Genomic DNA, 15,119 nt, shown 5'->3' on the forward strand with positions numbered 1-15,119 from the left:
TGAATTAGGAGCAGCTAGCAATAAAACATACTGAACAGAAAGACACTGGCTTTTTGCCACATGACTTCTCACAAAAAAGAACAAAGTGGAGCTCTGGTGTCGGTTTCTTATATTTGTATGTTTGTGTTCTGATTGCGGAGGCACATGAAATCAGGGACAGTTCACTTGTGGGCAGAACATTATGCCAAACTGCTATCTAAAAGCCAAATGCTGTAGAGCTGGGAGGTGTTAAATAGTCATGCTGTTCATTCTGGGCTTGAAATAAATTTCTGTTGAGTGTCATAAAAGGAGATTCGGTGGTCATGGAAGTAAGCCCCCTTCCCTTTTGTGGGTCAAAAATAAGCAGTCTTTGGGTCCTCTGAAGCAGAAGGAAGGATATTTTTATGGTTAGTGATTAGCTATGTAGCTAAATTATAGACTAAAATATATTCACCAAATTAAATAGTTCTAATGGTAGCAAGTTAAACTGAGATTTAATTTCTGTATAGAGAAGGCTGAAATGGGTAAAACTATTTTATAATAATTCAGTTGCTATGTATATATTCAAATAAGTTTTGGATATAAGGACATCTCCCAATCAAGCTTTCTAAAGCCAATGACCATTTCATAAAAGCAGTGCAAGTGGGACATGAGGTACAGGAGAAAAAAGTTAATAGTAGAATTTTACTGTGTTATTTCCCGAAAGGAAGACTGGAACATTAGATTTAAGTTATTGTATTAACTCTGGCTTGGGACTGCCCCCACTGTCTAAGGTCTTTTTAAGAGTTACTTCCTTATCCCTGGCCAATTGAGAATAATCTAATGACATTAAATTAATTGATTAAAGTAATTTTAACAGTAGGACTTTGAACTTGGTTTTTCTGCTACTTGGAAAAAGATATATCAAATTGTGACTTTAATATACTTATATTGAGTACAAAACACGGAAGTTAAAAACAAAAAACAACTTGTTTATGTCACACACATCTTCCCTACCCCCAGCACACACTTGTAAAGTAGATGTTTAGAAAACCATTAATTTGTGTTTTGTGTACCTTTTCTTATTTGCCCAGTATGCCTGTTGACTTCTCTTTGGTCCCTAATAATAACTGAAGTATGGACAGCCAACCATTTGGATGTCTGTCTCATAGGTATTTGATCTGACCTTTTCCCCTGTTATAAAACTGGCTCCACCACCTCCACTTTCCCCCAACTTTGCTACTTTGATAACCCAGCTCTAGGTAGGGCCAGCCTGGTCATAGCCGCTCTTTATCCTTGCAGGCTAGATTAGACCATGTGAGTTTTAAATGACTTTATACTACATTTTAGGTAGCATCAGCCCTTGGAGAAGTTTCCCAAGTTACAGCGCATGTCCTTTAGCTCTTAGAGATAATTACCTGACCTTTCCAGTACTCTCTTCCCATCTTCATCTCAAATGGTAACACTCTTTATTGTGTGTCTTTGATCTTTGGGCTGTTGTACTAATCTTAAATCCAAAAGCCATCTCCGTCATTGACTCTCCCAGCCCTTGAGGTCCTTCCTGTAAATAGATGACCTGCCCCGATGACCTAGAATCCCTGGGGTGGGCATGCAGACTAGGTATCTTTTGATTCATGTTGCAGATAAATTACACTAAAAAATTAATAGGCAATGAGATATAGGCCCTTCTCACATTTATTACTTTTTACTTCTAACATTTAAAAAAGTTGGATTTATTCTGCTACTATAAATCCTTCCTTCTTCCCCACCCTTTTTTTTTTTTTTTTTTTTTTTTTAATTAGAGAGGGTGTTGCTCTGTTGTCTAGGCTGGAATGCAGTGGAGTGATCATGGCTCACTGCAGTCTCAAACTCCCAGACTCAAGTTATCCTCCAGCTTCAGCCACCTGAGTAGCTGGGGCTAAGGCACACACTACCATGCCTAGCTATTTTTTAAAATATTTTATAGAGATAGGGTTTCTCTATGTTAACCAGTCTGGTTTCAGACTCCTGGCCTCAATGAGCCCTCCTGCCTTGGCCACCCAAAGTGTTGGGATTACAGGCGTGAGCCATACAAATCCCATTATATCCAGCTTCTACTTGACTTTGATCATTGTGTCTTGCTCCCTCTTTTAATTAGACTGATGATCCCATTGCGGTTTTATTCAGAATGATATGTAAGTTGATTGTTCCAGAAGGATGTTTGATACCATGCATCCAGTACCACAGACTTCATCAGCTCTTTGTGTTTTCTTAGCTATGTACATTGCCTTGATCAATCCAGTAGTATTGGACTATAATATGACGTTTTAGATCAGTTTAGTCTTATAAATTGGACTATATGTTTGTCCTCCAAGTTAAATTATAAACTTCTTGAAGGCAGGGACCACATTTAGCCAGTCATTCAAAAGTATTTAATGTATATCTATTCAAGTAATTTTTTTCTGTGTTCTTCTGGGTATCCAAAGGGATTCAGTGTTACATAAAATATAATCCTTGTTCTCAAAAACGTTATAGCCCACTCCTAGGTTGTAAGCTTCACGTACAATCCCAGGTTATGTGTTATGTTATTGAGTAAATGATCACCAAGTGATACTGTGTTTGCCAGGTTTACTGCAGTATGACAAGGTGAATGTCAGCCACCAATAACACGTGCTAATACTGTGACGTCAGAACCCTCCATGTTAGCCATGTAGAAATAGCTATGCTGATATGTCCAACTTTGAAATAGAGCCACAAAATGGAGAATAGCTCAGGAGAAATGAGTTGTTAAAAAATGTACATTCATGCACAGTGTAACATTTCAGTCAACAACAGACCACATATATGAAGGACTGCATATACACAGGTGGTCCCACATGATTGTAATGGCATATTTTTACTGTACCTCTATGTTTAGATCCTGTCAACCTGAAAGGAAAAGTTCAAGGCAAAATTAAGATAAGCAGAGAGTTTCATTGGGACTAAGTTTGAGGATTGCAACCCTGAGCAGAGATTCAAGTTGCTCTGCATATACACTCCAATTAGCAGCAGTTACAGGTAGATTTTTAAAGGGAAAGAAGAGGTAGTTCCTAAATTGTTTACCAAGAATTTATGTTAAAATGACACAAGCTATTAATTGTGTATCCATTGTCATTTCTGTCATAAATTCCAGGAACATGAAGATAATGAGTGAAGCAACTAGTCAGAAACAAAATGTCTTTTTTTTTTTTTTTTTTTTTTTTTTGAGATGGGGTCTTGCTCTATCGGCCCAGGCTGGAGTGCAGTGGCCGGATCTCAACTCACTGCAAGCTCCGCCTCCCGGGTTTACGCCATTCTCCTGCCTCAGCCTCCCAACAAAATGTCTTTAAACGATTTTCCCCCAGGCAAGGTGAGGATGTGACTGAAGTCCCTACTCCTGCCTCTCTGGGCCTGATACACTGCATATTTCACGTAGCTCTGACTGCTCTGAGCTATTTTTCTTTTCTCAATACACAAATACCATTGTGTTGCATTTGCCTCCAGTGTTCAGTACAGTAACATGCTGCACAGGTTTGTAGCCTGGGGTCCATAGACTATCCCATATAGCCTCAGTGTGCGGTAGGCTCTACCATCTAGGTTTGTGTAAGTGCACTCTGTGATGTTTGCACAAGGACAAAATAGCCTAATGAGGCATTTCTCTAAATGTATCTCTGCTAAGCAACAGGTGACTGTATTTTCGTCAGGCAGATCACTGAAATTACGAGATTATTTAGGGAAGTCATATGAAATGGATGGATAATCTGCAATGCATAGTATGTTCTGTAAAATTCTAGTGTTTATTGTTTATGAAAATGTATTTAAAAGCTGAATGGGAATTTATCTCACACTTCAGCAAATTTTTGTTATCTCTTTTCCAGATTCTGCCTTAGAGTCTAGTTATCTGTGAATCAGTCTTGTCTCGCCTTTTATACTTTAAACACTTTGAAACAGCTTCATTTTCTTATCTCACACAGTACTTTGTACATGAGAATAGACATTCCAGAAATACTTGTTATATTGGATAGTGCCTCTTCTAATATCTACATGTTCAGCTGTTTCTCTTTTCTTCTATGAAGACAGAGAATTGGGCCAGAACTCACTGTGGATTTATCTTAATGGATTAGATATATTTCCAGGAAGTACTATATAAGCTAATATCTATTTTCCTATTGACTTTCTTCAGAATTTTTGAAAGCTTATCCCTTTCTCTAGCTATTGAAATTAGCCTAAATTTTTTTTGTTCATAGGTGAAAGCAGTGTAGGCAACTATTCATTCCCATTGTAATTAATGCCTTTAGAAGAGGTTTTCTGCTAATAGAAAAGTTAAGTTCAAGTATCATGCCAGTAATGTCAATAATTACATCCCCCTGATCACTATGACCTGGATCATTACATTGATACAAATATGGAACGGCCTGAGGCACTCGGGCTTGAGTCACCTCAGTATCATCACTTGCTATTTCTCCAAGTTTTTTGAGGCTGTACAAAAGAGCACAGACTGATGTAACACTTCCATTGAATTTTGGAGCTGTTTTTGTACAAACTAATTTTTAAAGTAAAATACTATATTTGAAAGCAGAATCACAGGCGATAAGAGTGGATTCAAGATGCACATCAATTCGACATCCTAACTGGTCCTCCTGCTTCCTCCTTTTAATCTAGCAGCCAGAATGATTCTCTAAAAACAAAACTCAGGTTATGTTCAGAACCTTCCAACAGCTTCCCTTGTCACTCAGGCTAAAAACCTGATTCTGCACTGTGGCCTACAGGCTGCTGCAGATCTGCCTCCTGCCATGGCTCTACCATCCTCTGCTGGCACTCTTCCCTGGCTCTCTGCACACCTGCCGTGCTCGCTTGCCTGCTGCTCCTAGAACACTCTGGCCTCAGGCCCTCTGCTTTTGCTGAATGCTCACTTCCTTGCTTTCTGGTCTTATCCTCTCTTACCTCCCCAGTGAGGCCTTTCCTGACCACCTGTTTGAAATTGTGAACTCCTACCCCTGCACTCTCTGTCTACTTTGTGCATTATTTTTCCTCCATCGCTATCTCATGTACCACAAATTTTACAAATTTATTATGTTCATTTTCTGCTTTTCCCTCCCAAATGTAAGCTTCCTTGAGAACAGAGACTTTTGTTTGTTTAGAATAGTGCCTAGCATCTTAGGCACTCAGAAAGTAATTTATTGAAGGAATTAATGAAAGCTTGGGAGGAGCCCTGATTTCATGGGCCATAAGGAAGATGATCCCAGCGAGTTTCTTAACTTCACATTAGTAGCAAAGGGTGTGTGACAAAGGCAGAGAACAACTTTGTTCTCTGCTGCCTTCTAAGGAGTAATAATGCTTATCCAGCCAGCTACTAGGTGTGGCCTTGTGCTATTCAGAAAAAGTGGTGGAGATGTAGACTTGAAGATGCCTAGAAAGAAAGGGTTGACTGATTTACATAAGAAAGACAGTTATTTCTGGGAGAAGACAACAGAATGTAAGCAAAAGTAGAAATATCCAGGTGAAGCAGCAATAAGCAGGATTTGGGGAAGAAGTGTCCAAAAAGATTTTAAGAAATGTTTGCTTTGTGTTGCATGATATATAACATGATATAATTTTTCTTTCAAATATAGCCTCTTGTCAAAGACATTTTTCAAAGTTTTTTCAATCAAGTGCACAGAGTTCTAGATCTTTAATGTTGCAAAGAGGAAACAGAAATGTCCATGATATATAATTTTAGTGCATTTAGGAATCCTAAAATTTGCTTCAAAGGAATAATCTAAAAAAGGAATGAATTAGACCCATATTTATGTTGCCATGGTTAAACCTCAAAAACATAATGTTGAGTGAAAAAAAGTAAGTTACAGAATATCTAATTCTGTATAGATATTCATCCAAAAGTATAATTCATCCAAAAGTCAAAAACATGACCGTCATACAAATATGAAATGAACATGTATCAAATATTTTGTTTAACATATCAGTGAGGGCAGCAGTAACATATTAAAACAGGTTCAAAGAGATTTTTTAAAATCAGATATATATGAATATATATACATATATAGTCAGGAATTATGAAACAAATTTGCTCATAGATGCAAAATTAGTATCTTATAGGACATTGATAGTAAATATTTGAGGTCATCTTTCCTTGGGGTGGACATTAATTGTATCTTCACCAAATAAAATTCATTCACATTATTATGGATGAGAATCATTTGCATTAATCCCAGTTTTCTACTTAACTTAAGCTTCTACAGAGTTTTAAAATCACCTAGTCAATAGAAAAACAATGTATATACCTTTACAGAATCACATAATTCCCAGGGATCGTCTACTATACAAAGCCCAACAAGCCACTAAAAGGTAACTCTTAATTTCTTTTGTACAATTTCAAGTCTCTGTTTTTCCTGTTATGTGATACTACTAGTGAAAAGTGGAACCACACACATATAGTGTGGTTATACATATAGAGTGTGTGTGTGTGTGTATGTATATATATATATGCTACCATACCAAGAATGAACGGAAAAGCTACAAGCCCCAGTTCTTTCAGTAGTTGCCTTTTGGGGACTGGAATATGTTATTGGTTTGGACTTCAGAGAGTATATTTTGTTCTCTCTCTAATTTCTATGTCTTTTTTAAAGATTGGAAACCAATAGGACAAATGATACAGTTGCTTGTTCCAGTGTGGTAGGAATTGTTGGATTATTTTTCTATTTTTTAAAATTTTTGAGACCAAAAAAAAAATAAGTTTATGACTATTTCTCTCATCTGTTTCAACCTCTTCATTGTGAAGAGATGGAGATAGAAACCTGCTTAGTTTATAACGTTTATTCTGCAGTACCGCATTAGCTAGACAATTTCTGCCTTCCGGTCATGCCCTATTTCTTCCATTTCAGACTTCTTCTTTGTTTAAGAAATATTCATATGATCATCTTCTCTTAAGGTGTGAGGAAACAGTTAGCAGATGTTCATGGACAGTAAAGCTCTGGTCTATGATTGGTCTCCTGTGCAAATTTATCACATTTTCATCAGGACGAAGTAATAATTCTAGCTTTCCAGAATTACCGGGGCCCCTCTTACTCAATTCACTATATTATTACTGCCCCTCAATGGTGGTTAGTCTGATGTTTTACTGAACGTCAACCATTCAAATCAGCTGTAAATGTAAAAATCACTGCCTGTTGGGGTTTCCTCTCTTCATTGTTCTTGCCATGGTCAGAAATGATCAGAATTTATGTCTCAAAGTGAATGTAATTTAAAATTAAGTTGGATTTCAGCTACTCAGAGTAATTGGAAAAGGCCACAACCTGGTGGGCCTCGCAGTTTTTAGAGACCTGGTGGGGGATGGCTAACAGGTTCTTCTGCCAGGAAACAAGTGGCAGACCCAGATGTGAAACTTTTACAGGTCCCACCAAGCCTTTCTTATGGAGCACGGAGCATAAGGACAACTTCTGCAGAAATGGAATAGGGTACTTGGAACCAAAAATACATACACCTCCTTCCCCACCCGCCTCCAGCTTAATAGCCCATAGTCCTCTTTGTCCCTCACACTGAACCAGGCCTGACTTAGATGATGAAATACATGGCCTGTCTCTTTATCTTCCTAGCAAATGGGAGGTGCTTTTGGCAGCAATTAGGAAATTGAGAAGCTCCTTGTGAAACTGTTTTGGCAATGGTAACAGTGAACTCAGGGAGCAGGTGTGGTGCCTTGTTCAGTCCTCATTTCGCCTGCCTGAGCAAAAACCATGCAGACAAATAAAACACTTCCTGGTGGTGACCTCATGTCACTCCAAAGCATCTCCACCCAAGCACCCATTCAGCTGTGACATTCTTACACACAGTGTTCTGTCCAAGCCTGCTCACCTCCTACCCCTCAGAGGCAGCCAGTCCTTCTCCCTCAATAGTCCTATCATCAGAACATCTTTCCCCCTTCCCATTCTTCTCAGATTCTGTAGTCAGCAAGGTGCGTTTCTTGTGCTCTAAGTTATCTTTCTGTGCCTCATAGTTGCCCCTAGGAGGAGCTTCCCAAGGAGGTTCCAGATAAATGAAGAAAGTAAAAATAAATGCTTACTTGTGATCATCAGCTCCTGTCCTAATCCATTGTTTATGCCATTGTCTCAAGTTGTTATATCACTGTTTTCTCAACCCAAATTCTGAATTTGCAAGTAGTGACTCTGTGTCATTATGTTAATAGAACAATAGTTGTCACCTTCTAAATTCAGAGAACAAACTGTGCATCTTATCCATAGAAAAGTAAGTTTTTCCTTGTGCTGCTTCAACTGGAGAACTGAGAGAGGAGGTACTTTGTGGGAAATGGTTAGTCTCATGTTGGGCTTTCAGATTGGAGTATGGGCATGGTGGATGGCTTCTAGCTGTTGAAGAATGAAGTCAAAAGAATGCATTTGGGGATGGAATAGTTGCAACTTGAGTTCATAACTTTTCTTTAGTTTCATTTTTGCGGTCATGTCCCTGTGTCCCTAAGGATGAAAACTGGAGATAACTCTTTACAAGCTCAAATGCTTGGATAAGGGTGAATAATAAAAAAGAGATTTCTGTTACAGGAGAAGTAGTATTCATGTTTAATCTGGTCAGACATCACCTGTTTTTGCCTTGGGTGACTTTGCTTGAAAAAAAAAAAAAAAGCAAGGCAGAATTGACTTAGTTGTGCTGGTGAAAAGGAAGGAGGCTGTAATTTGCCTGAGTGGAGATGTTTCCACTATTTTATCACTTAATGGATTAAATGAGTAGGCATGGCCATGAACACCTGGAGAGACTGCCTGACATGCAGGTGCCATAAACCTCTGCTTTCATGGGCAGAAAAGTATGTGATACCTGGAGAACAGGGGTAAGCTCAGCGTTTTGCACCAATGTTATTATTACTGTGGGCATTGCCAGGTGCTGTGGCAACCTAGGTGGCAGGTACAGTTCCAACTCACTTGGAGTTTTCTTACTGTTGGGGTTAAGTGCAGGTTTTAATTCATTTATTGGGAATCAGATACTTAGAGTAATAAGATTAGGTGGCTGTCAGATATACCAGAAGCAGGTACTATTGAGATTGGATGACTCTTCCCTCCTGTACCCTGGAAAGGTTTTCTACAGAATATCTCAGTAGGGTCCTAGGATTTTAAAAGTATTCATATATATATATATATATATGCCTAGGTATTTGGGAATGAAATGCAGTGTAAAGTGTCCCTCTACCCTTGAAAATTTTAGCAACAAATTCATTCATAAGGCTAAGACCCCATTTCATAAGTATAGAGATTTATCTCCTGTACATATGGAAATATGTCTTAGCCTATACTATATAAACACTGGCTTTGCCACTTTGGGAACATTTGATGTTTAAAAGCTTTCCATTTCATTGTCGAGAGAGATTCCAGAAAGTTCCAAGTCTGTTGTAATTTTAATATCATCTCTAGCTTCATTTTGAAAGGAAAAAAGGTTAGAGGAGACACTTTCAGTGATGAGTTATGCTTTGATTATTCATGGCATTTGTCAATAAGATATACCTTCGATAATTTGTTTTGTGTAACATACTACCCATACCTTAAATATGGTAAACTGTTCAAATTCTGAGCTAATTTGTTTTTAACTTCTCTTCTTTTAACTTGCTCATGTATTCATAGATGAAGTAGCCTGTTTTCTTTCACTCTACATTGCATTCATAATGAATCATCTATTTATAAAGATTAGAAATCTGTGTAGAGAAGTAGACGCACCCAGGATGACTGTAATGTAAATCTGTTAGTATATTGACCAAACAAGTATATTTTATTTGTGGGTTTTATTTAGACATTTCTTTTTGAGATTTTTTGAATCACATTTTTGAAATCACTTTTCTACCCCTTTTTGATAGACTTTAAATAACTAATACAATTGTGAGGGTTTGTTGTTTGTGTTTTCATTTTTTTTTTAAATCTAAATTGTTCACTATTTTGCCTGTTGTGGTAGTTTATGTACCTTAGTGTGTATGGTAATATACATTTCTTAGAAAATTTTTAAGTTTTTCTTTAAGAAATAACATTTTCTAAATTTAAAGTATATCAGTATATTTTATACCTAGTTAAGATATTCATTAGATTACTGTTTGCACTGATACACATTTCTTATTCATTTTATTTATACATATAAACAATAAATATGTTGAAAAGATTTTTATGCATGATGTAGATCAAGTGCTAAACATGAAAAAATATAGCCATTTTTATAACAACCTGAATTTCAGTTAATTTGCTGAAAGAAGTTTGCTGACATTTCCAGGACATAAATCTGTCATTTATAATTTCTTCTATTAGCAACAGCAAGTTAATATATTTAATATTTCTGTATTGGAATGAAAGGAGACATTAATTTGAATTAACACTAAATATACAGTATCTTTTAAAAACAATCAGACTGTCTGATTTAATGATTGTGAATTTAATAGGTTGAATACATACATTTCTTGATAGATGAGTTGATAATATCCAACCCACCTTCATAATTAAATATCAAAAGTCTATTCTTATTAACAACTGCTTTAAGGCTGAGTAAACATTATCTTAATTAAACTCACAGATAATACTAGGGAATGCTGATTGCTGCACTAAGGAAAACACAGTGATGCAGCCCGACCTTAAGAAATTATAAATATGGGACTGTTGACAAATGATAATAAGCAGCAAACATCTAAGAGAAGATAACTCCGAAGTTCGTATTGGTGAAAGAAATTGGGTTTGGTTTTGAAATGTATTATTTGAATATTTAGAAATGTTATCTCACTGTACCTAAATTAGAAGTCCAGTGAAAATTCCTGTTTCAGGAATCTGGTATAACAGAGGTCTGTCCTGCATTAAGAAGGCATTGCAATAAACTCTTAATGGTGGTTGAGGGCAGCATAGTGTAGGAGGATAGAGGCACAGAGCCCTGAACCTTGTTATAGGTGAATTAAATGAGGTAACTTGCTGAGTTTTATCACCCTCCTGTGACTACTGTATTGCTAATAGAGAATTAAGTGCCAATCTATTTTGAAGAAAAGCAAATGAAAATGAGATAATATCCACTTCACCATCCGCCAGTTTTGTATTTGTCTTATTCTTAAGGCTTGTGAAAGTTACTTTGAAATCAAATTAGCCATTTTATAACTTCCTACTAGCAGAAACAGGAACAAATTGTTGCCCTGTGCTCATGTGTATTAATTTATTTCTAAGCTCTGGGTATTCAGGATCAAACCAGTAGCTAGCATGCTTGTGAAAGAGGACCATCACTATTGTTTTTATACACTGGGATCTGATTTTACGATTCCAGAACATTTACCTTAATAAAGAATTTGTGAATGCCATATACAAGATGAAAAATGAATGAGTGGTGAGATACATTTATCTTAGGCATCAGCTATTCTGTTGACAAAAGGCACAAATAAGAAATTTTGTCTAAATAATTGGATTTTTAATTAGTGCATCATTATAAGATTAACATCATTGCGCTTCATTGCATGTAATTTTGTATTAGAAATTTTGTGTCAACGAAGATGCTACCTGTGGTTTGCTGATTTGAATCCTTAATTTATCACTTGTGTGTATGGCATGTTGCATATTTGCAGTCAAGCACTGGAAGAAGGTATTTGATTATTGCTCCACTGGTGGTAAGGAATATTGATGGTGTTGTGCTTCATGAATACATTGTATTTTCTGATATTCAAGAGGCAGCCACCCCTCAAATATTAGTGAATGCATAATTGTAATAATTTTAACAATAACATGAGCAGATAGGTTGTTCAACCTGGTCCATGTCTATCTGGAACATGCTTGAACATTATCGATGCTGTATTCTTTTTAAACGTTGTTTTTTCTTTCCTTTTGATAGTTGCCGAACAAGCAACCGGAAAAGCTTAATAGGCAATGGGCAGTCACCAGCATTACCTCGACCACACTCACCTCTCTCTGCTCATGCAGGTAATTGGTTACCATTTCTTGAGTTTTGTTTTATTTCTTTATTTGTTGGTTTTTAAAATAATTAATGCATTTTGAGATTTGATGTGTCTTCACATGTTATCTTTGTTTTCCTGTTGTTTTATCCCTAAGTTGTTCTTTGCGACATGTTAGCCCAAATCTTATCCTCTCTGTTTAACTGTTTGGACTCTAAAATATAGAATTCCTTTTTATATGGGGTCCCTTTTTAATTATTTCTTTCTCCATTTCTAAATGCCTGGATGATACAAGACATGGTTTCCATGTTAGGAATATCCTTGGGAAATGTAAACATGATAACTCATATGAAAAGTACTAATGTTAAGAACTGTTCAGCATATTTCTCCCTAAAATTGAACTTGTCTGATATATTGTGATGGTCATTTTAGGGACAATGAAGATTTAAGAGACAAAGCCTTTGGCCTCAAGTATGTTATAGAATTATAAGGAAGGTTAGAGCAGTACTGTAAAAACTAGACAATGATAACTGCTTTATATGCTGGGTTTTTTTGTTTTTTGTTTTTTTCAAAGTTCTATCCATGGTGATGCAAAGAAGAGAAGGGTTAATTCCAATAAAGAAAGTCTGGAAGCCTTTAAAGGAGCCATTTGCCCAAGATGTTGAAAGATGAGCAAGACTTTGTTGGCTGGTAGAGATGGAGTGAGAGAAAGGGAATTCTCAGTGTATGGCTAGAGTGTGGCATGTGTGTACTTCATTAAGAGAACATAAGGATGGAAAGGCAGAGGAAGGTCAGGAAGTGGGAGGAAGTTTCACTTTGAAGCCCTTTTAAGGGTTTTAAGGAGGATCTGTGTTATAGGAAGGTATCTTCAGGATTGTGAAGGATGAAGGTTAGAAGAATGAGCTCTTAGCCCTACTTCACCGTACTCTTGTGAAAGCTCTTAATTTGACACTCGTGTTCTCAGATGATCTTGACTTCATATTTAAATGCAGGGCTATCACTCTCACCCAGAAAGCAGTTCTTAAGCTCAAGGGGCCTTTCAAGTTCAGATTGGGAGTTGTCTGTTATATCACTGGGGAGAAGAAGGGAGAGAAAAGTAGTTGCTCCTTTGGAGTGAAATTTTATTTTGTCTGTAGAAATAATTAAAGGAATTAAAGGTGGTAAAGTAAAAAGGTAAAAGATAAATAGATAAAATTATGACACTGTAAAATGACCACTAACATCTAGAAAGGCCTCTGCCAGGTAAAACCTTAGAGTTGGAGAAGCTCTTACACAGATGAAGACAAGTTCTAGACCACTCATTGCAGCATCATCTGTAATAGCTAAACATTTGAAGTAACCTAAGGTCTATGACTTGGAAAATGGATAAATGAATTGTGGCATAGTTATATCCAAAATACACTGTGCACATAGAAAACAAATGAACACTACTCAGATTTGCTTGGATGGAGCTCAAATATATTGTTGAACAACAAAAGCAAGTCACAAAAGAATATTATGTAAGCCTTTCATATGAAGTTAATATGCTACATACAATATTTTGTTCAGGGATAGATATATATATATATCTACACATACATACATACACACACACGATATGTATTTATCCTACAATATGATTATATTCTATACATTCATTGTATTATATTTTATGTATTTTTATAATGTAAGAGCCTAAAGGAAAACATGATATGATAATGTTAAAGACCAATTTCATGATAGTAGTTACCTCTGAGAGGGCATGAGAGGGATATAATTAGGGAGTGGGTGTAAGCAGTGGTAACATTATATTTCCAAGGCTACATGATGAGGATACATTACTTCTATTACTACCATTTCTGTTTTTGAGATTGATATTACACCACTGTCATTGAAATCCTACAGAGGGTCAAACAATGCCAAATACCTTACTTGTGACATCACTCTGGCACCCAGCACAGTAGTGTATGCTAGATGCTAAGTGAATGATGGATTCTGTTTTTTAGTATATAATTCTGTGATTTAAAGATTTTACTTTCACTCCTCTTTATAGTATTTATAGCAATTTCACCATCCTTTATGTGCCTGTTGATTAGTCTTTTATAGCTGTGATTTTCTTCACTTCTAATATTGAAAAGACAGAACATGTGGCTAAGACTTTAATGATCCTTTTAATTATTTTTCTTTTCTCTCATAGACTTAGCTTAAGTTCTTTCTCCTTCAATATTAATTTAGAATTTAATCAGAGGAGTGGGCAGAGGGAAGCCTGTCATTCAGGTTCTAAGAGTGTTTTGTTTTTGTTGTTTTTGAGACAAAATCTCCCTCTGTTGCCCAGGCTGGAGTGCAGTGGCACAATCTCAGCTAACTGCAACTTCTGCCTCCCGGGTTCAAGGGATTCTCCTGCCTCAGCCTCCCGAGTAGCTGGCATTATAGGCCATGCCACCATGCCCGGCTAATTTTTTTTTTTTCTTTTTGTATTTTTAGTAGAGATAAGATTTCACCCTGTTGGCCAGGCTGGTCTCAAACTCCTGGGCTCAAGCATCCTCCTGCCTCAGCCACCCAAAGTACTGGGATTATAGGCATGAGCCACTGCACCTCACTCAGCATTGTTTTTCTTTATGTTATGGAGCCAACAGGTTATTGTTCTCTCAGAGGCAGTAGAAGCCTGTCAGACTTTCTGTGAGAAGTGGCATTTATCACTGTCTGATAGATTCCTATTTCTGTATGAAAGGAAGAACATGTGAATACGATACAGGACTGGGTCTCACATCTTGATAACATGCAGCGCCTCTTCACCGGCCACTCCTTTTGCCTCACCCTTTCTATTGCTACCTTCTCTATCCTGCATTGGACACAGAGTGCCAGCGAGGTTTTCTAAGCATCTCCATCAAAATGAGATGGAAAAACCTCCATCTTTCAGCACTTATTAACCTAAAAGATGAAATTGCACTTTCTACTTTTCTTAGGTGGGGATTACATGAACCAGGCCAGTCATCACGGACACATCATTTGTACCTATCAAATGTATCAGTAGAGAGTGCTCTGGGGAGAAAGAGATACTGGCATACACAGTGCTCTGGAGCATGTCTTCACAAAATAGTGTTTGTGGGGGGCCGGAGATTCCTAAAAGAACAGTGAATAGGACAGTCTCATTGAAAGATAAAAAAAAATAAAGAAAAGGCATAGAAAATCACAGGCTCTCACGTCCAGGAAGATTCTAAGCATGAAAAATAATCCAGAAGTCCCAAAGGGAAAAGACTAGTGTATCTCTCTTACAATGAAAATTTCTGTA

General features: G+C 37.0%; 1 protein-coding gene across 7 annotated transcripts in view; it reads left to right on the forward strand.

The window, feature by feature from the left end:
* Window positions 1–15,119, forward strand: part of MAST4 (microtubule associated serine/threonine kinase family member 4) — a 587,084-nt gene that overhangs the window by 448,961 nt on the left and 123,004 nt on the right. For all 7 annotated transcript variants that reach the window (XM_030927046.1, XM_030927047.1, XM_030927051.1 and 4 more), the window contains one exon: window positions 11,788–11,876. In XM_030927046.1, coding sequence (XP_030782906.1) covers window positions 11,788–11,876 — 89 coding nt within the window. The remainder of the gene's footprint in view (window positions 1–11,787; window positions 11,877–15,119) is intronic.

The sequence above is a fragment of the Rhinopithecus roxellana genome, chromosome 3 (assembly GCF_007565055.1).
Source record: "Rhinopithecus roxellana isolate Shanxi Qingling chromosome 3, ASM756505v1, whole genome shotgun sequence".
NCBI classification, from domain to species: domain Eukaryota; kingdom Metazoa; phylum Chordata; class Mammalia; order Primates; family Cercopithecidae; genus Rhinopithecus; species Rhinopithecus roxellana.